Source organism: Empidonax traillii, unplaced genomic scaffold, assembly GCF_003031625.1.
Source record: "Empidonax traillii isolate 1590-97213 ecotype Southwest subspecies unplaced genomic scaffold, ASM303162v1 scaffold1195:size221945, whole genome shotgun sequence".
In the NCBI taxonomy this organism is placed as follows: Eukaryota; Metazoa; Chordata; class Aves; order Passeriformes; family Tyrannidae; genus Empidonax; species Empidonax traillii.
In genome coordinates this window covers 43,887-70,117 of record NW_020956388.1, presented here as the reverse complement: position 1 = coordinate 70,117, position 26,231 = coordinate 43,887, and the positions used below count along the sequence as shown (strand labels likewise).

General features: G+C 36.3%; 1 protein-coding gene across 1 annotated transcript in view; it reads left to right on the top strand.

The window, feature by feature from the left end:
* LOC114069113 (serine-rich coiled-coil domain-containing protein 1-like) overlaps nt 1-21,993 on the top strand; it is a 42,879-nt gene extending 20,886 nt beyond the window's left edge. The window contains exon 2 of the mRNA XM_027905677.1: nt 20,941-21,993. Within this exon, the coding sequence (XP_027761478.1) occupies nt 20,959-21,426 (468 nt within the window). The 5' untranslated portion in view covers nt 20,941-20,958 and the 3' untranslated portion in view covers nt 21,427-21,993. The remainder of the gene's footprint in view (nt 1-20,940) is intronic.
* Nucleotides 21,994-26,231: the final 4,238 nt, after the last annotated feature.

Here is a 26,231-nt window from a genome sequence, read left to right as displayed (position 1 = left end):
AGAGGGTAAATTTTGATTCTTGACTGTAAGAGAGAGTGTTGAACACAGGGAACTAGTCATAAACCGCAGCAACCTAAACTCTCCATCCCTTGTAATGTGGGTGACAAAAAATCTCAGTGTCTAGGATTGTCATTATTCAGACTAAGGCAGACATTATGCAGTCCTAAGGCAAACAGCTTTTTCAGCTTTAACAGAACCTCTGAAATTCATAGGTATGCCTTCCTTGGTAGCACAAATGAGTTTTAGGATCTGAAATATCTAGACATGTACTTTTACAGATATAATGATGTCCTAACTCCCCCTACATTGCATCCTAAAGATTTCATGTCTTTTTTATGAAACTGTTTTCTAGATAAAACATCACAAACTGACCGCTGTGTATAGTAAAACTCAAGAACTGTGACAATCTTCAGTAAATTAAATTCAGTGATCCCAAATTTATTTTGAGAGTACAGTAGATGATTGTGCTATTACACACAATCTTTTCTTTGTCCATTGTGGTCTGTGATGAAGGAGAAGGAGGAAACAAAAACCACAGCATTACAGCAACCCACTGATGTTCTCACCCAAAGATCAGTGAAACAAAATTTAGTTTTTGTCATTTGTTTCAGTGAGGACTGAATTATCTTGAGTGTGAAGAAGCAGCTTCATGAATGAAGTTAATAAAAATAAAATAGCTTCCCATTAAAAAAAGTTATCTTACTTTTATTTTTTCTTTATTTTTATTAAAACAACAGGAAAAAATAGCATGGATACCCTCTTTGCTTAAAGATTCGCTAAGATCTAGTCTACAGACTGAATTTAAATGTTACATCATTGCATTTTATTGGGACTTTTCAGAAAACTAAATACCATGGTCTGCTTTTCAAAAAGCATCTACAGGAGTTACACAGACTTAAGTGAAATTGCAAAAGGTCCTTTTTATTTCCTACAGACTTTTTTTAAGGATTAGTACAAAACTTTAACAAAGCTCAAACCTCAATCATTAGACAAGTCTTTTGAGGTTTTTCTCCTTTTCTACAATTAATTTTAGAGGGAATATTATTAAATATCATTCTGCTGTCTGGCTGCGTGATAGTGGTACGTTTTGGCGAGAATAATGGAGTTAATTTGAAAGGAGGAATGGTATTTTGGTTATTTCCAGTTAGGCAGTCAGTCTTACTCGCGATATATCACAGCATGATCAGAGTAGCATTATGAGCTGCTCTGTTAAAATGTCTATTATATTAATACAGTATTAAGGACCCTTCATTCTAGCAGGGTCCTAATGTTTTACCCTTACACACTAAAACATTCAGAAGTAAATTCCAATTACTAAGGGCCTAATCCAAAGCTCTCTAAAGTTACTGGGTCAATTTGTAAATTCCTTGGTAAGAAACCACTGAGTTATATCATTTAAGGGCTGAACCGGAGCCCAAGAAGCAGCTTAAGAATTTTATGTAAGTGCACCTGGGAATATAAATTAGATGTCTTATACATAATTTTTAAAGCTAATATATATGATTGTTAGAAATTCTAGGGAGGAAGGGCAGAATTTACCCATTTCAGACACAAAAGCAATTCAGAATGAATGAGGAGATAGTAATAGAAACTATGAATTTATCTGAATCATTAACGAAGGGGGAGGGGTAAGGGAATAAGAAAAAAAGAAAAAAAAAAAAGAGTGAAAAAAAAAGGAAGATAAAGAAGACCAGAAAATTGAAGTAGGATTAAAGATGTTTTTAACAAATATGTTCACACTATAGGTGGAGACTTCAAAGAGCTTTAATTTTTCTCAAATGAAGTTATCAGAAAACTCATAGCTTAAACTTGTGGATTGTTCTGAAAACAATATGTGCAATAGATGTAAGGATATATGTATGGAATACATGCACCTTATACAATTGTTCTTAGCCTCGGGAAACCTTTCTACTGCCTTTTGTGCAGAGTTCAGAGACTTGAAATAAAAATGAGGAGCAAAGGACTCTTGTATTGTGGCATCTTCTTCATTGAAGTGTCTGAGCTTCCATCATAATGTAGAATGTGGGAGGTGAATGTGGATTTCCCCTTTGCATCCTTGCTTAAAAGCTCAAAAACTGTGATTGTGTCCTTAATAATCTGCCTTAAAATATACCCTGATAACAATATCTGCCTCTAAAATCTGAACATATACATTTCACCATATCTGTAACAAAGAAGAAAAGTAATTTATTCTTTCTCAGTTATCTGGTATGCTATCTATAAAGTCAGGGACAATAAGTTCTCGCTTGATGCTTCTGGGAGTTGCTAGCTCTCGTATTTCCTATTACTCAGAAGATATCAGAAGGGGAAAAAACACAAATAAACAACCAAAAGAGCCTTTTAAGTGTATTCTTTAAAGCCCCAAACCTTCAGTAGGAGTCATGTAGGTATATGCTCAGATCCACTGAGCAACTGCTCTTTGCAAGCTGCTAGCACAAGTGCAGACAAAAGACTTAAATCGTAGTGATTTTCTATTTTCAGCAACAAAATGTTCTGGAGACCTTACAAGGGCTCTGGATAAAACAGAGGGTTTCACCTGAAAGCCACAGCTGCCATTCGTCTTCCATACAGCTTTAAATCACCATCTGCACTCATTTGTCTAAGTTCAGGATCTGCTCCCAGAAATCTGTAAAGAACAGGAAAGTTTAATTATGAAAAAGTCTTTGTCTGGCTTTGTGCCTTACATCACTTGGTTGTGAGCAATGTGAATAAAAACCCTAGTATCTTCACTCTCAAGGTAGAAATATCAAAGTAATTAAAAGTTGCAAAATTTTTGGAAAAGCCTTTTTCAATATGTCACAGGACAAAGAAGTGATGCTAATTTATTTATCCTATATTGAGTACTGTGTCTGAGAATAGCATTAAGGATGATAAATAATAATCTGATAAACTGATAAAGAGTCTGACACATTTTAAAAATAAGAAAATGCCTGCCAACAAGAACAGATGGTCTTTGGTTGTTGCAGTATAAGAGTGCTCTAGTAATTTCATTATATTTTTTTGTAGGAACAAGTTATGAACCTTTTATTTGCTTTGTGTAAAAGCAGTTGTCTTTTACAGAGAGTGAAGGTGTAAGAACCATGTTCTTCTAGATGGGAATCCAGAATAGCTGAGTCAGTCCAGGATTTGAAAGATCCTTGTGCAAAATTAGAAGATCATCCTCTGTTTGTCATGTGCCTATTAGTAGATACTTCATCCTTTTCTCCCTTGATAGTCGTAAGAATAATTGTATTAATATTTGTGAAGTGGTCATATAGCAGCAGACAGTGGTTGTATGAGTGGACAAGTTAAAATGAGGGAAATATAAATGGAAAAAAATTATCAAAGCTGAACTGCTGAAAGATGAGACATTCAGGTACTTTATACCTGAAAACTTCCTTGCAACTGGTACTTCCATAATATGGACAAGAATGTTTTACATCCTCCTATGACCAGTAGGTTTTCAAAGCAGCATTTGCTTAACCTTTTTTCTCTCAAATGTAGTATTCAATTTTATCTTTACAATTTCTTTTTAGAACCTGAAAAAAATGTAAGAACATTACATATTATCCTAAATAACCTTGTTTTTATACAAATCTGACCTGAGTGGAAGTCAATTGACCAGTTAGTGCATTGAGATGACGCAGAACCCATGCAATCTCATTTAAATGTGTTTCTTCCCATGCAATATTTATTAATAATTTACATCCTAGAAAGAGTAATGAAGTCTCCTTATATGTATTACATTTTTATTTGTTTTTTATCATCATTTGCTTGAAGACATTAAAATTTACCATGGTTATGGATTTCAATTGGTGGCCTAATAGGAACTAAGCTTGCCAGCTGTTTATGGATTTTTCGTAGTGAAGTAGTGAATACAGAGTTCCTTAACAGCAAAATTAATAGTTAGATGGTGTCCTTTTGAAATTTCAAAGTTGGTAAGTCCCACTAATGTCATATATAAGAGAAAGTTTAACTTGTACTTGCAACTGCTTCATACCTTGAAGAACCGGAACATAGAACAAAAGTCTCAGAGATGAACACAGCAAATCCAGTAGCCATGCAGGCTGGATGGAGGTGGCAGTGGCTGAGGACTAGGAGTAGGAAGGTTATAGTTATGCACAGGCAAAACTCTGGCACTGTAGATGGCTGGGATCCGTTCCCACTAGAGCTTTATAATCCCCTGTGTCTACAGGAGCCTCGCTTCCCTTCAGGGACAAATGTCAATGGTGTGTCACAGCACAATAGAAGCAGAAGTGCTCTGCATCTGGCAGCAGAGCTCAGGCACAGGAGGAGATGGATTCCCACCAATTTTTTTTTTGCATGACTCGCTGTCAGTTACCACACTGCTGCCCTCTCATTTAAAAAAAAAAAAAAAAAAAAAAAAAAAAAAAAAAAAAAAAAAAAAAAAAAAAAAAAAAAAAAAAAAAAAAAAAAAAAAAAAAAAAAAAAAAAAAAAAAAAAAAAAAAGAGAGAGAGAAAGAAAATCTTGGTCTCCCTCTTCCTCTTTGGATAATTGTTCTGGCTGCTTTTCTTGTGTGACTAAAAAGCATTTGATCAGTGAACTATTCTAGTTGAAAAATAACTTTCCACATATAGAGAGAATTGAAAGACTAGTTTTCAGTCACGCCAGCTTCCTTATTTAATTCACTGCATAGCCACTCAAATCCTGACACTGGCACAAGGGAATTAGCAGGCAGGGATGGCTGCAGCAAGTTAAACAGTAAAGATTGACAAAGGTACAAAACTTAATATAGTGGGGTAAGTCTTGCACACAGAGGGTTCTGCCCCATATTGTCTAGCATAGCAGACAATATTTGATATAATCTTTTATTTGATATCATTTTAAGAAGTGTGGTTCTCAAGAGAAATATTCTCTAGAGAACCCCAAGCCACCAGGGTAGAAGTTTAAATAATTCTCTGTGGATTTTATAACCTGCTTTTTAGTATGAGCTTGAGGTGATTCCCTACAATGTAGACATCCTGTTACAGCCTCATGTTTGAGAACAAAGCAATAACCACTACAGTTAAACACAGGAACATACAGTCTGAATAGAGACACAACTTTTAAATATGGGGCATCTCTGAATTAGGCTTTGTAATACTGTGCATTTGTCATAATTCACATGCAAAGCATTGACAAGATAGGGTTTTTTTTCTAATGCCACACTCCTATGAATTCTTTCATTCTCATTCCTCATTTCCTTGTCTTCCCATGATAATTTGTAAGAACCAGAAATCACCTATAATTAGCAAACTCTACTAAGAATACCTAGTTAAAGACTTTGCTGACACAGTACAAGTGAGAAGCTGCATATATTTTTCTTTTATATGTCTTTTTCAGATCTATCGTTTTGCATGCTAAAAAGTCAAGCTGTTGTTGCATTCTACTAGTAATAACCATAAATGTTAAAAATGAAGTGAAAATAGCTTAGCAAATTACCATATATTTCTTTCCCCGAGAGAATGAAATAACGTATAATAGGTATTGTTTATGGCATTGTGGACTAGTTAGATTTAGTGTGCTTTTTATTTCACATCTATACTGGAGATATATATATATGTAAAGTCAAATTCAGTCAGTACATCATTTCACCATTTCTAGCAACATTATAGAAAATATTACTTGTGCAATGTGACCTGACCTGTTTGTTTTTACATTTCTTATGTATGAGGAATTCACAAGTTTCTTCACTATGGCTTTTTTTTTTTCTTTCTGCATTTTAATATCTATGGAAGTTCTTTCCTTCTCTGCATTTATAAGATTTGTTATAGGCAACGTTTTTTGAACACTATTTAATATTAAAAACGTCTTGGAAGGAAGTAAAGATATTTTCATTAAATAGGATCTTAAATAATATTCAATAATATTTTTTCTGTGTAAATGTACACTAAACATAGAAAGAGAAGTTTGCAATGTAGGTATAGTTTTTATTTTCCTTTATGTGAACATATAATCTGCTTGATCTTATTTTAAGGTGATACTGTGATATTTAAACTCTATTAAAATAAAGATTAGTGACTGTTATCAGATAAAAAATAAAAGGAAAAGAAAATATTAGACACCTTTATTAAGGCTTTCTGGAGGATGTGTTTTAATATTAATGAAAACTTATCATGAGTCATTCTGGTTAGAGATTCTCATAAGGATGTGTGTTGAACTTACAGTATAAATTTTGTTAAATCCGCTATTACGATTTCAAAGCAATGGTGCTCTATCTGGAAATGAAAGGTGTTAAATGCAGACTATTTTTCAATTAAATAATTTCTGAAGAGAAAAGAGAACCTACATTTCTGCTATTTAGGAGCTATTTCATTTTTGTATTGGCATGGAATGCATTTTTGTTCCCATATAAAGATTGGTATTCACATACGCTTTGAGCATTCCTCTTCAGGTACTGAAAGGAGAATGCTTGTCTTTCTACGCAGCAGCCACTTCCTATTTATTTTCTAAGACACGTGTTTCTGAATTTAAAGGGAAGCAGTCTTAAAAGTTAATATCCCCGTTGCAATTCAAAATCAGTTTGCAAAGCAGTCAGTCTGTCAGTCTGAGCTTTTTTTTTTTTTTTCCAACTAAATTTACTCCATGTATCGCTGCATCTTGTGGAATGATTTCAAGCGTTTGTGTGTTGCCCACATTTCTAGACAGGCTAATTCAAGGAAGGGGAATAACAGTGTCATAACACTGGTCAAGCTTTCAGAAAGAGTATGACTCCCACTTTGAGAGTCTTCTCCTCTTCTTGCAGGTGTGTTAAAATTTTTTGGAGCTCAGGGCAGTAGTTCTCTGCGCTACAGCCCAGCACTCAGGCATGTTCAACATTTTCTGTTCTTGGTATTTGATGTATTATCACCTTGTCTATTGGGTAGATTGATTTTTGGCACAGAAGCAACTGTACACTGTAAGTTCTTTCCTGTAGCTGTGCCTCCAGGAAAATGAGGAAATAGAAAAAGCGAAGGACGAGGAAGAGAATGGCAAAGCAGGAGTGTTGCTTGAGCACAAGTTTTCCCAAAGCAGCAATGTACTATGCACTAAGGAATAACTGGAGGGGGGGTGGGGTGGAGGGGAAAAGCCTGTGTTGCAAGTTTGGGGTGATTAGGTAGATCTTGTGCATGTAGAGCTTCTACATTTCATTTCCTTCCCTAGCACTATGCAGGCAGATGTCAGCATGAGAGTTTGTCTGCTGCGAAGTGTGTAATTATTCCTACATGAAAAGCCAGGAGTCAGCTGTTAACCTGTTTGGCCTGGGGAGGTGAACTGTTGAGACTGCTCTGACAGGGTGGCTTTGTGCTGCTTATTGCATGTGGCAGGTAGCAGTTGGTGGGTGTTCTACTGTTTGCCAGACTTCCTGAGGTTACCAGAGGCTCTCCATGCAATTGCTCAGCCAGTTGCAGGGAAATGTAATTTTAGGACTATCCTGGCAGCAGTAGATTAGATATATGTTAGGACAAATATGCTGAGTTGTGTTCCAATGTGCTCCAATGCCCAAAACCTACTTGAATCATCATGTTAACTTCTGGCTGATAGGAAAACGTTTGTGAGCTGGGGTTTTCAAAATTTCTACTTGTTATTCCTAATGAGAGAAGGGTGCTTTTTCAGCATACTTAGTAGTATAGTCATCAGCATAGTTGTTTCAACTCCAGAACTCCCTGCCTAATCTCTCTTTCCACAGCTGAGGAAGGGTTTTACTTTAGGACCAGAGCAAAGAACTGCCAAACTAGTGTCTAAGCATCTTCCAGATCACAGCAGAGATTATGTTTAAGAGACTGAAAGTAGATGACATTCACTAGCTGAATGCCTGGATGCAGCAGAGTTGCTATGTGCCCTGAATTATAGAGTATTCCCTGTTTCCTGCAAGGTTTGCAAAAGCAAGGGGAGCAATTTGCCAATGGCTGAGAGACAGAAACCCAGAGGTGAGATAGGCAGCTTGGAAGATATCCCCTCCTAAATAATGAGCACTTGTGCATTGTAAGCATAGCCTACACAGCCCACTTCAGGTGTGCTGTTGGAATATTCTGGGGAGTTGTTTGTGTGTGCTTTATAGACCTTTAGGAGTTGATGGATGTCAGTCAGATCTGAGACTGTCTTTTATCAGTCCTCAGGGGGTGTGTGTGTGCATGCACACTGTCCTCCTTCATGAATTTCAAACATTGTTCATCTTTTGTCTTTCGGTGTACAGTTAATTGGAGTGTCTGGAATGTTGCCTTAGGCAGCTTTGTTGTCTTTGTGCAAAGTTTTGCTACCATGCTTTCAACTTTCCCGAGGTGAAGCATGATACCTTTTCAGCTACATTGGCCAAATTTTTAGCCAGCTTAAGTGTAGATACCTCTCAAACAAAAGGCAGGTTCATTGCCCATGGATTAGATTATATGTATCCTTTTTAGGAAAATGACAGTTTTAAAACAGTGGTGTTTTGGCTGATGAGAGAAAACACTAATAATATCTGTAACACTAATAAAAGCTACAAAATAGAGGAATTCAGCATCACAGGGATTTCAGTTTACAGCAGAAAATCTGATGGTCAGACCCAAGATCTCTCCTCTTGAGAGTGCCTTGAGAGCTATTTGTTGCTTGAGCGGCAAGCCATGCAGGTCATGCCACTTAAACTGATCAAAGGACTCACCTCTTGGAAAAATTTGTGTTCCTTGCCAAATTTAGCACCAATGCACTGGGGCTTCAGCCATGGTAATAGGGTGTAAATAAAAGGCAAAAGTAGAAAGTGAGATTTTATGTGTATGTAACTTCCTAAACCCTATTCTGTTCAGTCTTTTGCTTCTCACTTGTGCTCGTAATTGATTCTCAGACTCACAAGTCACAGCGTGACAGATAATTCCGTCAAACCCCCTCTCTCAATCAGGGCCACCTAGAGCTGGTTGCCCAGGATAGTGTCCAGATAGCTTTTGACAGCTTTTTTCTTTGACAGGATGGAGACTCCAAAACTTGCCCAGGCAACCTGTGCTGGTACTCAATTACCCTCACAGTGAAGTGTTTCCTGATGTTCAGAGGGAGCCTATTGTGTTTGTATTTATGCACATTGACTCTGGTCCTGTCACAGAGCACCACTAGAAAGAGCCTGGCTATGCTGTGTTAGCACCCTCCCTTCTGGTGTCTCTACACGTCAATGAGATCCCCTTGAGCCCATAAACCCAAGTGAGCAAATCATCGTCTATTACTTTCTCTTTTTTTCAAGTGAGAAACCCATAGTTTGGACTGTAAAGAAAAGAAAATGTAAACTTACACTTTTACAGAGAAAGGGTGGGCTGCAATGGAGTGTAGATAAATGTCTTCCCATGTGCTTTATTACAAAGAAATGGAGATATAATATGAAATATAATCTTGCTAGCCATCCCTAGGCTAGGCGTAGGAATAGAAAAGTAGAATCCAATAGAAGTATTTTGGTATTTTTGACAAATTTTTTTATGTTGGTTCTCGAAAAAAGAAAGGCAAAATAAGAAATTTCAGTGGATGCTTATTTATGGTTTTGTTTTCTTTTGTTCCTTTTCCCTTGCTAAGTTTGTGTCATATAGTTTTGCCAAAGGAAATAAGAAGCTAATATGATGAATATTTTGAAATAGCTGCATTATTTTTTTGCATGTTTCCAGGGAAATAAGATGGAAAGGAAGGGGGTTTTTTAAGTAACAGAATCATGGTACTATGAGGCTTTTGTGAAGTGTTGGGCTGTTTCTCACTTTGTAGGCTGTATTGGGCTCCTCATAGTCATGCCCCCTGTATAATCACATACATAAGAGAGTAGGACCTTCAAATCATACATATAACTGCTTAAATGACACAAACGTTTTCCAGACAGGGATAGCTCCAAATCCAACCAGCACTTTCTCCAAGAACTGTGTATACATAAATGTCTTAGACACTAGTCCCCTCTGTTCTGTAGAGACACTATCTCCTAGCAGCAGTTTTGCCAGCAGCAGTATGTTCAACTACTAATTTAGGATTTGTTACCAGAATATAGCAACATTTCTGGTAAGGATCTGGATAGTGTTGCTATAAAATATTTTAGTGGGTTAAGAAGAAATAAAATACATTTTCCATTAATTCTCTATACATTCTAAATTATACTCTAATTCTACTCCCTCTTCTATACTACTTGTTTCACCAAGAGAAATCTATGGCTTCGACTGCAGAGAAGGTCAGACAAGATGATTATAACAGGCTTTTCTGGCCTTAAAATACATGAAATATATGAAATGGTTTTACCTTGTTGGAGTTCATTTTCCTGATCACTAAGCATGATGTCTTGTAATGGACACTGTCCTGCACTAGCTGGTTTAAAGAGAGTTGAACTGAATGGACTCTTAGAGACGTACAATAAAGATGCTATGAAATATTTTTCTTCTTTTGTGTAAACTGTTGGCATAGGCAGAAAGAGGCTATTTTTTGTACTTATCTGATGGGTTATCTTACCTATGTTAAACTTGGTTTATTTGAAATTGCATAGGGAAATTTTCTATCACCACCAACTATACACAGTTTTAAAATGTAAGGAGATAAGGGGTTGTGTGGTTGTTGTTGTTGTTGTTGGTTTTTTGTTTTTTGTTTTTTGTTTTTTTTGAACATAAGGAATTGATGGTAGCCAGCATGGCTTCACAAAGGGCAGATTGTGCCTGACAAATCTGGTTGCCTTCTGTGACAGAGTTACAGCATTGGTGGATAAGGGAAGAGCAACTGACATAACCTACCTGTGCTTGTGCAAAGTATCAGACGTGATCCCACATGACATCCTTTTCTCTAAACGGAGAGATACGAAGCTGATGGATGGACCACTCAGTGGATAAGGAGTTGGCCTTAAGGTCTCACTCGAAGAGTTGCAGTCAACAACTCTGTGTCCAGCTGGAGATCAGCAATGAGTGATGTTCCTTGGGGGTTGGTGTTGAGACCAGCACTGTTTAACATCTTTATAAGTGACATGGAAAGTGGGACTGAATGCACCTCAGCAAGTTTGGTGATAACACCAAGCTTTGTGGTGCAGTTGACATGGTGGAGGGAGGGGATGCCATCCAGAGGGACCTGGACAAACTTCAGAGGTAGGCCCATGTGAACCTCATGAAATTCAGCAAAGCCAAGTGCAAGGTGCTGCATGTGGGTCAGGGCAACCCCCAGTATCAATACAGGCTTGGAGGAGAATGGGTTGAGAGCAGTCCTGGGGAGGACTTGGTAGTGTTGGTGAACAAGAAGCTTGACATGACCAAGCAATTTACCCTTGCAGCTCAGAAACCAGCCATGTCCTGGGCTACATCAAAAGCAGTAGCCAACAGGTCAAGGGGGGTGATTTTGTCCCTCGACTCCGCTCTTGTGGAACCCCACATGGACCTGTTTGAGCATATCCACAGGACGGCCTTAAAGATGATCAGAGGGCTGGAGCATCCTTTCTGTGAACACAGGCTGAAAGAGCTGGGACTGTTTAGCCTGGAGAAGGGAACACTGTGAAGACCTTATAGCACATTCCAGTACCTAAAGGAGGCGTATTAAAAAGAGGGAGAGTAACTTTTTACGTGGGCAGAGAGTGACAGGGCAATGGGGAATGGTTTTAAACTGAAAGAGGAGAGATTTAGATCAGGAGTTAGGAAGTTTTTCACTCAGAGGGTAGTGAGACACAGGAACAGATGGCCCAGAGAAGTTGAGGATGCTCCATCCCTGTAAGTATTGAGGGCCGTGTTGGATGGGGCTTTGAGCAGCCTGGTCTAGTGAAGGTATCTCTGGTCATGGCAGGGGGGTTGGAACTATCTTTAAGGTCCCTTATGAGCCAAATCATTCTATGGTTCTATGATTATATCATTCAACTGCGAACACTGTTTTGTTAAAGCAAGATCTCTTTCATTTAAATCAGTTGTATTCATTCCTTATTCCTTACATTTCCTTTACAGCTACTTATATCTGCTCTCTGGGAGCCCCTTTCCTTCCCCTGACAAGATTTTCTCACTGTAAATGTATTTGATATTGACAGATGGAGATCAGATAGTAGAATTTATAGGCACCAGTTCCATACTAACAAAACAAAACATTCTTGGGTCATTGGTTTAACAGTAAAAGAAAAAAGTAGAGATATTCCCTGCTCCAAGAGAATTCTATTTATTCTTTCCCTATTTCTAAGATTGTCAATGCCAAAAAAAACCCCTAGGCATGGAATGATTCACTCAGTGTAGATTTATAACCATCATAGATAGTAAGATCTTTGAAGAAAATATTTTAAGGGAAATTCTTCTGTTACGAATGATGTCTAATTAGCTGAGTATTGTCCTGTGCAAAGTTCATACAGAGGTTTTTTCTGACTGAATCCTACAGCAGGGCATCAGTATCTTTCTGGAATAGTAATGCTTCATCCTGTCATAGGAGTCTGTTTCTTCATGTTGTTGAATGCACTGAACCTGACCAGTTAAGGCTAGGGATTGATTGTAGTTACGTTACAATTTTTTGGTCTAACCACAAAGAAAGGCCTAATTATGGAAATTTACTTTAGAGATTAAAAAGTATGACTACTCTGTGATATTTCATTCCTAGAACAGGTGCCCTTGTATATAGATATTAAAATAATAAAGTAGTTTCTATTTCTCTTCAAGAATGTCTTGGTCTCAGTAATCTCATCATAAAAATAAAAAGTCAAGTGAGTTAAAGGGCAGCTAGGATTTCATGTCATCTGGATAAAATTTGCCATTTTTATTAGTTTCTTAATTTCTCCTTTGCAGACTGCATATTGAGCTGAGGGATAATGTCACTGATTAATATGACAGTAGCTGATCATCATTTGCCAATGTATGCAGTTTCTCCCACTGTACTTGTATAAGTTCAACCCTTATTCTTTCAACAGCAAGGATGCTAATTTATGAAACTCATTTATGAAAACTAATTTTTTGTGAACACTTAATAGAATTATTTTTTACTGTTAAATAATATAATGAAAAAAGATGAGTGTTGGTTAAGCACAATTCATCTGGGGTTTTGTGTGTTCTTCTATGAAAAAGCAACCAGTGCAGTGTATTTCAGGAGGCATACATTCATTAGAAATCTGATTTTTTGGTGACATTCCCTAAGTGAAAGTGAGACAAAGAAGTCCTGAACTCAAAGATAAGTATATGTGATTATTTTCTTCACAGAAGGTAAGATAGAAAAAATATACAGAGACACAATAGAGATTTGAGATCCTATATGGCCATCTGCTAAAGCAAAAGCCTCATATGCCAAAGTATTTAAGATTCTTATCCTAAATATAACAGAATACATCTGTAAGCATAATACCTATATTCTTTCTTTTCCTAAAAGTATTTTTCAGATATAATGCTATATAATAAATAAACAATTTTACATAGCATAATAAAATCTTTCCAAGACTACAACTTCTAAAGCTGCTGTCTCCTGATATCTCACCTAAGGGAATACATCATTATATGAATTTCATTTTATATATGAAATTTCTGGTCTTATAGGAAATTAGGTGATATTAAAGTACAAAAAAATTAACTATATAATTAGAAGTTTGGTAAAAGCTAAGCATGTATGTATCAGTGGTTCTCAAAGGCAATTGCCACCTACAAGTTTTAATTCGGTTGATTTACACATAATAAGATTTTGCTGACCACATGTCAGGCCTGAGGATGGAAATGGGCTTCATAGCTTTCAGGCAGCTGGTCATCAATTCAATATATAAGGCACAAGGCAGAGATCCGTGAACAAGTTAGTATGTCTACATAGCACATCAAATGCTAGATATGCTAGCTAGAAATAGAAAAACTAGAAATACAAGTTTGGCTTGCGAAGTCAGAACACCTCTGTTAGCATAGCAGTAAATGTCAGCTGAATAGCACATTCTTTCAGAAGGGCTAATTAGCACTTGTCCAGTTTTCCTGATTGTAATTCCAGAGCAAACTCCCTCAGAGTTTCCTCAGGACCTTTGTCTCATACTTCACTGCCCACACTGCACGAACTGTTATCCTATTGAAGTGACCCTGGTGTTCCCGTGAATCCACTTCTTCATTTTCTATTTGTTCATTTTGCATCAGTTATGCAATAGAGGACCTTAACTGCGGACACTTATGACTTTCTATATGACTGTAGCTAAAAGCATGGCACAAGTGGCCATAATTTCTTGGGTTGCACAGAAACAGTGAGACCTGAAGTCCTGGGTGAACGTGGGGCCTATCCAGTCTCCTTGAATAGAGCCTGGGAGGTTCCATGGGCAAGTTTGACTTGGGCATCTTATTCTAGACTCTGCTGCCTGTAACCAGAGATGGAGCCTGCACATAAAAAGAACTTAAAGAAGAGATTTTCCACATAATTAACTGCCATAGCTATGTCTGCCCAAAGAAGCTGAGGGGATAGAAGATCAGTAAAAAGAGATGCAAAAGGCTTCAGTAGAGGCAGAGGTGTTATGAGAATTGCTGGAGATGGGGGAGCTAGTATTTGCTGTAAAATGCAAATTTTTCTCTCAGATTTACTAATGAGAAAAATCTTCCAGTTAACCCTTGGAATGTAGTATTGAGAACACAGAGTAGTGATTTACTCTAAGTTACTAGAAATTAATGGGAATTTCTTCACTGTTTTCTTCCTGCTTTATAACACAGCATTACATCCTTTTACACCTTGTTGCTTTAACTGTGCATTCTTACTTACATAAATAAAATTTTTGAAGGATAATTCTATGTTGTAGGAAGATGAATATCTTACATAAACCCTCAGTCAGTTACTTATCTCACTGTATCACCATTACCATAAAATTATTTTCAGACATTACCTTACTACCGTTAACTTTTATTCAATTTACCTGTTTGTTTAAATGGCCTTATGGCAAAGAGGCATGCATTTTAGCATGCCATAATTTTTGCTTTCAGTAAGTAAAATGAAGGTGTTTGAAAGGCAGAAAGATAAATGTTTCTGGTCTATGTTGACTGCATTCATTTTATAATGGACAATGGTAGAGCTGTCAAATTGATCAGCAGCTGATTCTTACCCGTAACCTGTTGATGCTAGTCCATGACTTATTTTGATACGCTGTGCTTGCTTTCTTCCTTTCATGTGTCACATGTTGCCAGAAGGCAGCATCAGATGTTCAATATATGCAGGTCTGGATTGTAAAAGCCACTCTCAGTTCAGGTGCTACTGAAATCAATAAGAGCGAGTGCTTTTTAAGAGTCTTGAATGAAGAACAATTACCTGCAGCAGCTAAATTACATTTTGTATTGGATCATCTCTAGGCTGGAAGCTGGTAAGCACAAAAGTGAGGAGATGTAGAAATTAAGGAGCTGACATAGTGACAGATGTGGCATACCGAAGTACTGAGTTAACCTGTGTTTTGGTAAATTAGATCTTCACTTATATAAACTGTCAGAACTGCGAAAGGCATCTGAAGGGATATAAATTCAAAAGCATCGTGCAGGGCTTCATCCTTTCCGTCCTTCAAAGAAATGCAGAGATATAGCACCTTGTTTTGTTTCTGAACTCCTTTATGTGGCTTTATATTTTATGAATTCTGGGCTAGGCTGCAAATGGAGGCAGTTCTGCAGAAGGTGCTGCAGTCCAGCTGAGACCTGACAGGGGCCAAGTGAGCCATGCTGGGCTATATAGATAATATTACACTGGAAAAAACATTTTAGTTTGGAACCCAAAAAGTCTTCAGGTTTCTTTCAGAATAATTGCTCTCTCGAGTGTGCTTCCATTAACACCTCTGAAAGCAAAAATTCTTTGGACTGGTAAAACCATTCTTCGAATACACCACTGTTTGGTTGTTAGGGTGCAGTGGGTAGGCTGATGAGGGAGTATTTTGTTTGTTTTTATTCTCTATACCTGCTGTCAGAATGATATATTTAAGAAAGCTGCTCTATTTGAAAGAATTACATTATAGGCATCTGAGGCTCACAGGTGCCTCTGGGCACAGACATCTTACAATCTGCACCCTTTTTGGGGCGTTTTTGTAATTCATGTCTTTTCCTATCATTTTTTATTAATACTTTGTCATAAGACAGTCAGAAACAATATCCAATTTGGAATGTCCTGCAGCAGTATTGTCTTGTTGTTAACTCTTGTCATATTTCACTCATTGGGTTTGAAAATGGAATGTGATGAATGACTACAGTGTTTTGCTCATAATGTCTCATGCTGGAGCTTTCTTTGAGAGTAATACATTTTCTTTACTTCGTGATGGGTCATTGAGGAGGAGGCGTGGGTTTTCTCCTAATGTTAGAAAAAGTTACTAGAATGGCAGTCACAAAGAGGAACCCTCAAAAAATATTATGGATAAGATACTTTAAGAATATTAAGTTCTCGTTTTGCTTTAATCTTGATGTATTTAGCAGCAGTGTGGAATAATCAAACCTAAAATATTTTGATATTTCTCACATATATCTACCTTAAAACATAACTGATCATGATACAAGCCTATCAAACTTTTACAGACAATCAGATTTTAATAAAACCTTTTTTTTTTCTTTTTGAGAAATAGACTCAAGCATGAAAACATGCACTTTGTGTGTTTGTGTGTGTGTGTGTTTAATATGATTAGGAAATTCAAATCCAGATGTTTTCTTAAAGGTTAAGACACATTTGAAACAACAAAGGAGGCCTTTTTTTCCCCCTCTGCATATCTTTAAAATGGGCCACTTTTGAAAGAAATTTCACAGCCCCATTTGCATCCTAATCGCAACCCATTTCCTGGGCCCACAGTTAGGCAGACTATAGAGTGGCATTGGGGATTTCTGGGGCAGAGAAGTTGTTGGTTCTAGCTGAGCTACTGAAAAATAAAAGGGAAAGAGATGAATGGATTTTTTGCTTCAGCAGTCACCAGCTGGCAGATCGGCTCCTTGGAGCACTGCCAAGCAGCAGTTTACAGCAGCCCTGCAGCTGCTCTAGGCTAGGCTGGAGCACGACTGGCACGAAGCCACCTTCAGCTTTGGACAAGGACTCAGCCTTCAAATTGGCAAACAGATGCATTGGGATTGTAGCTTTGCTCACTCATGTCTACTGGTCATAGAATGCAGTTGGTACCTAAAAGGCCACTGCAGAAAATTTTACATTAAACATTTACAGGAAGATAGGGAGAAATAGGTTAAAAATAAATGTTTAACTTTTTTGGTGGTGGTGGTGATGGTATGGCATATGTGGTTTTTACTTCTGTGCATTTCATTCTGGGACGTTTTTCTCATTCTGACCAGTTCATAAGGATCCTAAATAACTGTAAAATGGACCAGCAAGAAAACTCAATTGGATTGTATTCTTTCAAGCTAAATTATCTGAATTCATTAAATGAACAAGAACGTATGACTAATTTTAATTCTCTATGCTGTTACTTTTATAAGAATGTTAGAAGGATAGCAAAAAATAACTTGCATTAAAATCAGACCAGCATTGGACTTTTTATTGATAATATTTTGGTGGGAGAATAATGTCATTTGGGTGAAGACAAGGTAGAGGATTTCTTGTTGATTTTGACTCCCATCTGATCACTGTTCTCTCTTTTCCTGATTAGAAGATGTTCTTCAGTAATTTTTCATAGATAACAACAATAGTATTGGGTTTTTGGCAGTGTTTCTATTAAAATCTCATTTGATATCTAACTATGCATCTGATGGAATGAGTCTGTCTTTCCTTGTTAACCATCCTATTACCTTATTGCTGGGGTTATGGCCAAACCCCTGTCCTAGAATACTGCTGGCATATTCTGAATTTCTTTTGATATTTTAAAATCTAGATAAATTAGTTCTTAATTTGTCACCACCTGGTATTTGTTTAATTATTTAATAGAAGAGGAATTTCAGCAAGTTACAGCTTCACAAAACTAAGAGCTTCCCTAACCACATATATATTATTAAATATTTATTGATACATAAACACAAACTCTCTGCCCCCATTACCCAAGAACCAGAAGCAAGTATTTTGTAGACCTACAAACCAACATTTATTTTCTAAATTGAAAATATTTCATGTGAAATATAGCCTTGATAAGGAAGAGCAAAGAAACACCACAGTGCCAGATAGTCATAACAGCATTTCATCAAGATCAAGTTAAAAAGCATTATAAAAAAATCATGTAATCATGCCTTGACCTTTTACTGGTACTGATTTTCAACAGTATGCCTTGCTTTGAACATGCTTCTGCAGTTTTTATTTTCAAGATCATTTGATTCTTCTCTATTTACTTTAAAACCCTCCTAGTTGGTACGAATAATTTCAAAATAATTTTTTCCCTAAAAGTTTTTATTTTTTATTCTATTTCAAGAGGCAACAGTAACTGCTAAGGAATTCTTAAGATTATAAGATAACTTGTATCCAAGACTTCTAGCAATGGTCATGCTTTTCAATGGAAGTGACCTGTGTAGCCAAAACCACAAAGGTCTACAGCAACATGTTTAAACTCTGGTTATTCACATGTCATGCTGCTTATGACCGAGTAATCTCACTGAATGAAGACAAGAACAAGAATATTTACTGATTAAACAGATACATTACATGCTTTTGATGGCACAGAAATAGCAGCTGTAAGAAGAGAAATGGTTCTTAATCGCTAGACTTTTTAATGAGTAGTGTATACAACCAGGACAAGCTTTGAGATGTTTTTATTAAAGCAAATATAAACTGATCAGTCTGCAATATCAGTATCTATTTTTGTGAGTTTTGGGAAAAGATTGTGATTTCCATAAATTGGAAAGCTGTCCTTGGAAATTACTAACCAAAAGCCTAATATAAAAAGAGAAGGCTCTAGTAAGTAGGGGTTTATAGTGTTTGATAATATTCATTTGCTACCAGGATGATGGACTAGAAATTGTTCTTATTAAACTTATAGCTTACATGAAGTTGGGTGGAATGGAAAACAGGTTAATAAATAAAACTGGAATTCAGAATTACCTTGATACATTAAAGATTAAAGGAAAAATTATGAAATTCAATATAGACAAAATAAGTATTATGTCTAAGTGACAATAATCAGCTGAACTTAGAAATAATTTTGTAGGAAAAAATCATGGAACTAATGTGGACAATTAAAAGAAGAAGATGAAGAAGTCCTTCATAGGATTAATTCTGCATCTTCTGCTTCATAATGGTGGGGGATTACTTTAGTACTGTACTCTTGGGCCTTCTGCCTAAGGTAACACATGGTGGAATTACTGAAGGGAATCTATAGAGCAGACAAGTGTGAATGACTCATGGTCTAGCAGATGAGTCCTATGAGAAAAGATCAACACGTTATTTTTTTATTCTAGAGCAGAGAAGATTAAGGGGTTGCTTGACAGCATTCTTTGAAGACATAAACAGGTATTCAAGATCAAACAGCAATTCTTTCATCATTTCCATGGCAGAGAGAGAGAGAGAAGGAATAGACTTGAATCTCGAGAATAGACTAGAAGTCCCACCATGAGGTTCCTCTAAGGTTCTGTATCAATCTTTAGGTTGTCAAAGGGCATAGGGTGACATATGATAACTCCAGAAACATTCCCTTAAAATAAATGCAGGGATTTTGGGCAGGGCATTAAATTTGACTCCTTTGTCAAAGTAGGAAGATTTTATTTACTGAGATAGATAGATAGATAGATAGATAGATAGATAGATAGATAGATAGATAGATAGATAGATAGATTAAAAAATTATCTGTTAAAAAGTGGTTGAATTTATAGACAAGTATCCCCAAGATTGATTCCCTAGGAATCAAATAGAATTTCATTTCATCATCTATGTCCGGTTAGCATAAAAACTGAAATAATGTTTTCCAGAAGTGTTCTACTCCCATTTATGAATCTGGATGCAATCAACACTGAATAAAGTGGAAAAAAAATTGATGCTCCAGTACTCATAATTTTTTTAAGTATTATCTCTGATGCCTAAAATTCACTACAATCCTTGTATCCAACCCTGCGTAGAATCATGACCTTTCCTACACAAAAAAAAGGATTTAAGCTGTCAATATCGACTGTATCATAATTCTGTTGCTTAAAATAGAAATGCATGTGAAGTGATGCAACTCATTCCGAAACAATATATCCAAGTTGCCTATAGAATCAGGGAAGCATCCTGAAATATTTTTAGCAAAATATTGTTGTAAGGCTTGGCAGTATTTTTTCTTCTCTCAGCTTTATTTTGCAACGTCAGAGCCCATATATTAATGTAAATGTCAAGAATGCTACTATGTCATTTTAGAGCTCTATTGCAGAAAACCTAAATGGAGTTAAATTGGACTTTAGTTGTGGTTTAACTAGTTGCTTTAACCGGGGAAAGTGTACCACCATCTCATCCCCAGGCAGGTGTTCTATGGAAGACAGTATGAAGTATCACACTAGTTACATGCTGAAAATCTGCAGTGATCATTGCCATGTACAGATAGATTGCCATCATTTAAGCCAAATCAAATGCATGCATGATTACACAGCATCAGAAGATGGTAACGTGCAGGAATCCTTCTTACTTTGTATTTTTCCAGGCAGCTGAAATAAAATTATTGCTCTGCATTTGACCTGTAAATATGCAACAAAACATCTGAATTCAAGGGAGAATGAGAACCGAGCATGTTCTAAGCCTAACCAAGGCGTGAAGATAGTTATAAAACATGTTCTTTAGATTTTTTGAGAGCATTAAGTGTTGAACTGTATGCAATGAAAATTCTCAGTGTTTCATCATGTGAAATGCTTTTGAAAATCTGTTTACAATTCATGGAAACTTTTTATGCAGTTATTATGTTCTAAAAAAAAAATCCTCCTTTGATCTAAACTATGTTTTTTAAAGAAAATGCCCAAATCTTTACCTATAGTAAGGATTTTTCAATGTTAATGTTGTTAAATATGAATGAATAATACTTCTATTTTATGCTGGCAGTGCCTTGGAACTTTTACCAGAGTTGAGAGTCATCTTTCGTTTTAGTCTGCCAGACCCATGTGCTGGGTCTACAGAAATGTGTAGTGACAAGTGTTTTATATACTCTACATCATTTTTCTACTGTGTTCTTTACTAATACTTTTGTTTTGTCTCCTCAGACTACATATCCAATCAGAATGGTGAGCCAAAATCTCAGCACAAGGGACAGAAAGTCAGCACATACTCCCACCGAGGACCCTTTTAGACACCCATCAGGCAACCAAGCAGCAGCCTACGAAAGCGAGAGCTGTCAGCTGTCTAATTTGTGTCTGAGCAACCTCTTAAAAGAGAAGGAGATCGTGGAAGTCATCAAGCATACTAGAGGCACGTATGAAACCCTGTCTTCAGAGGTCACCCAGAATGGTTTGGCTATCACAGCACCGAGTACAGAAAAGCCAGCATCCAAGGCAGACAGCTATCCAATGTTCTCAGGGGCTCCAAAAGACCAAATGGCTGTACCTCGACAGCACACCACCTTCACAGGGAGACTTGGACAGCCTCCGAGGGGACCCATCTCTTTACACATGTATAGCAGGAAAAATGTTTTCCTCCACCACAATTTACACACAGCAGAGCTACAGACTTTAGGTCAACAAGATGGCTAACAAGGTGCTTATATTCTTGCCATGGAAGGAGAGTTGATTAAGGAGGAACATAAGCTCGCCTAGAACTCAGTCTTCACTTCTCATCTTGTTGCTACTTTCATGTGAAAAAAATAAAGTAAAAATTTAACATTTTCTGTAGGTTCCATACTTTCCCATCTGGGACTGAGGCAAAAGGATGAACGAGATGGTTGAATAACTAGCCTGATTTGTCATGCAGAAGTCACCATGGATATAATAAATGGGACCATTTGGCTGGCACTGCTAGTCCAATATTGGCAAAATATTTTTTCCCCTCCGTAAGTCACTATCGTTCCTGAAAGTTCTAGAAGATGATCTTTAATAATATCATGTATGTTTAATAAGATTACTGTTAAAGTAGATGTGAGGAATGAATAGATAAGTAATTAGTAAACCCTTTTGAATTCTATAGAGACTAGGGAAATAAGGAGTCAGAATTCTTTAAGGACCCTCTTTTTACACTTTTTTTTTCTTTTTTAATACAGTGATATTTGCTGACTTGTAGACATGTGTTACCACTTCCTGCTGTATGCATTCTATGAGTGCCTCATGCCATCAAAAATGGGTGAAAGACAAAAGAGGAGTCTTATTACCCAGGCCAAATAACCTGCATAAGTCAAAATTTCTGTAGGCTGTGTCATCAGCACTTAAGAACCCAGTTTATACCAACTCATCAGGTTTGCTACTCTTGACCTATTACACACAAGTGAGATTAATAATGCCTGGTCTCACAGGGGTATTAAATCATCTAATCACACCATATAACTTGCAGACCTGTCAGTAGCAAAAGATCTGGTTTTCCCCTCTCAGAAGTCTTGAAAACAGGCATCTGAGTCAAGTTACTCTGAACACGTGGCATATACTAAACACTACACTTAGTTTACAATCTCTCTGATGGAGGGTAATCTGTTTGCATTATAAAAGGACATACAGTTAGTAGTTTATAAATAATCTGGCACATATAAGTATGATTGAAGCAGATCTGAGGCAACTTCCCTCTCTCTTAACTGGTGATAAATTAAGAAAGCCAAGAGTGCAGCACATTCTCACATAAAGAAACAGACCAGTGTGACTTAACGGAAATAGCATATAATGAAAAACAAAGCTTTTATAGCCACTAAAAATCTGTAACTTTTGAAAGGTAAGTCACATAGAGCATATAAAATGAATTAATGATCCAATTTTACCTAGTGTTAAATTTATCTACTTCCCTACTTAATATTTAGATTAAGACAAGGATTGGTTAGATTAAGAAAAAAAAAAAAGACTATGAGCTTGGCAGATATTCTGCAAAGTGATTTCAGCAGCCTGAAATTTAAGGCTTCTGTTTATTGAGGATTTTATTTTGGGTAGAGCTGATTTTATTACGTTATCTGATGTTGAAGAGAGCAGGTTTTGTCTAAATATTCTGTAGTGATAATTTTGGGTATCCAGAGATGGATACATAAGAATGAAGACAAACATTTGCCAAAATTCTTCATGTTCATGTGTACGTTGCTACTGCCAAAACAGAATGTGCAAGAATTGCAAACACAGCTTGATCAAATTAACTGTGGGTATTCGACACTCCCAGTTCTGCATTGCAACTCATAATTTAAAGTCTACAAAAAAAGTTTAAAAAAATGTTAAGAGAATTTTGCTACTCAGAATCACTTTTTGTTTTTGAGCAATCTCTTAATGTCATGGTAGATTCAGAGGACAGCTGATTCCTACTAACAATTCATTTCAGTCTTGCTCATCTCAAAAGTTGATGTATGCAATTATATTTCAGATCTGTAAATAAATCAAACATATGCTGTAATGAAGGATTTTTTCCCAGTATACAAATGTACTATACTACATTAAAAAAAAAAAAAGTAAAATGCAGAAAACCCAAACCATAGCATATGTACTATAGCTATAGCTGTTCTTTTCCTGGAAAAATGGACTTTTGGATTACACTTTATTAAAAAAAAGAAAAATCCATCTATAAATTTCAAAAATAACATTTTAAATGCTACTATTTTCTTGGAGAATCTTTTATAGAGCTGAAACTTAAAAAAACCTGGAGAAAACAATTCAATGAAAGTGAAGGATATTTTTAAAATGTCATCTTGAAGCTGTTTTGTATCAGTATTTTCAGCATTGTTATGTTATTTGTAATACTAAGTGTAAATCTCACCCAGAGAAGGGTATTAGCCACATGTTAATGTATAGTACAGCAGTAACTGTAAAACAGGGGTCCTTTCTTTGATCCTCTTGTGTATATAGTAAATCATAAAGCAACAGCATGTGGACATTCTTGCAGTGAATTGATTCCTTTGTACTAAAAATCTCTAGTTTTTTAAGAGTTCCATGTATAAAATGATTTATACATTTCTCCAAGGCTGTACATATCCAAAGACATGACACCAGGGGGAAAAGGCATTTATTATTTTTTCCCATGGATGTACCTTTTTTCCCTTTTTTTTAATTTTCTGTTTCTGTACAACAAAACATAACTGCAAAGTTTCTGCTGAAAATTACTTCTTGTTAGTTCCTCGTCTTTTAGTGTGATAGAGGGCAATTTAAGGAGGAAAAAATCCCCAGAGAAATACTCTTTACATTTGAAGCAGTGTCCGTCCCATTTTTAAAAAAATCGCTTGGCAAAAGGAACCTTAGATCTGTGCCCTAAATATTTTTTTAGTAATTTAATGGAGCCACACCTGAAATGGCTTATCATCTCTAGACTTATCCTTACTTCCCTTACTAGAGTGCTTCTACAGGACATTGTTTATAAGGTACCATAACACACTAGAGCCAGCACTGGTCATAAATTATTGAGATGGAAGGAAAACACTTGTCCAGTACTGTTTTTACATTTGGCTTTCAGAGCAGTGGAAAGGGGTTTTTTGGTGTACCTTGTGCATGTGAATGAAGCTCAAGCTCTGTGCTTGTGCGTACTGGAAAGAGAAGTCTCACTATAAACCTCTCCGGTAATTTAGGCTGTTTAGCAGCATATGAAATGATCCAGCAACATCAATTTCTACCACCTTTCAAGACAGGCCAGGGTTCTATATATTAAATTAAACAACCAGAATACATTTCTTTACTTCAATACGGACTCTTACTGCTTTTCATTCCAAACTAGGCACGTGCACATAAATGTTAGAAGGGCTTTCCTTACATGATTTTTTTTCTGGATATTGTGACAGTGCATAGCCAGACTAAAATGTTCACATGATGATTAGATAAGTGTTTGAAAGCTTACCAAAATATTCACATTTGTCCTACAAGTTCATTACAGTCACTACCTAAAAATTGGTATTTTTCCCTTTCCTAAAAGCCAGTTTGGAAGTAGTGATTTCTGTCTGTGCTGATTCACTTTAAACTGTTAAATATGGTGCAAACCAATATAACTAAGGTATTTACAAATCAGTACTATAATTTATATGCCATTAAAGTTGTGCCATATCTCCACTGGGTTGATTGGTATGACATTGACTTCGATTAGATTATACTAAGTTAAGTCACCTGATGATTAGGATTGTGGCCTTTAATCCAACTAGTCTTACTTTACACTCAGGGCACTCTGAATTTGGAAATCTTTCCTAGTTCACAAAAAGGACAAGAAAATATTTTACCTAGCAAAAATGTCAGATCACAATCAGTGGTGAATTGCACTTTTTTTTAACCTTCTCATTCAAAAGCGAAAAATCCCCGTAAAACCCTTTGTATATCTACATAGGTCATAAGTAGAGTAACATCTAACAAAATGTTGAAATAAATACCTGGAGAAGAAAAATATAAGTTGTGCTATAACACACAGAGGTTATAGAACAGAAAATACTCCGCTGAGAAGATTTTTCTATTGCACAAATTACATCTCCTTGTATTCTGTGTTGTGACCCTTTCTGTGTCTTTCTGGATTTCATAAACATTTCCTTTAGGCATGGACTTGTGATGACTAAGTTGACAGGTTGCACCCCTGTGTTATTTCTATTTTAAGAAGGTTCTGCTGGATATTTTTTTTTTTTTAATATCTCACCATTAAATTAGTATTTTCTCCCAGAACTGTTGTGCTGCTGGTACAGTAGTAATGATGATGATGATGATGATGATGACAGTAGTAAGTACATTCACAGAAAATGTTCCCTTCCTAACTGTGAGGGCTCCAACTGCTTAGAGTTGATTTGCATCTACCCAAAAACTATCAAAATTACTTAAGCACCTGCATAAACGAATACATTGCGGGATTTGAGCCTGCTTTTGTCACATTGAAAAGGCCCTAGTAGGGTAATTTTAAAATGTATATGAATATCAACAATCGTGGTAGAATTTTTATTTATTTTTAATTTTCCATTATGTCAATGCACTTTATATGAGGGTTTAATATGAACTTATTAACTTGCATTATTTTTCTTGATTTCAGCAGGGTTCAGAATTCTCTACTTTAAGCATGTAAACAATCCCAAAAAAGTAAAACAGTCAAATCCCACTTTGAAAAAGTAACACACAAATAAATAATATTTTTTCTAACATAAGCAATTCCGTTCATATTTATTGTTTGCAAGGTATAATGTGTAAAAAGTATTTTTGCTTATATTTACATATAATTAGTCTTCAGAATGCCCAGATAAGTCAAAAGATAAGAAACTGCCTTTGTACTAAAGTCACTTGTCCAGTTATACCATTGGGCTTTGTTTACCAAATCATTAATTAAAAAAAAAAAAAAAATATTTCCTTCCCATGGTTAAGAGTGCGAAAAAAAATAAAATGTTTTTGTACATGCTCTACAGATTCTGTGTAGAGCTGATCAATATTACAAG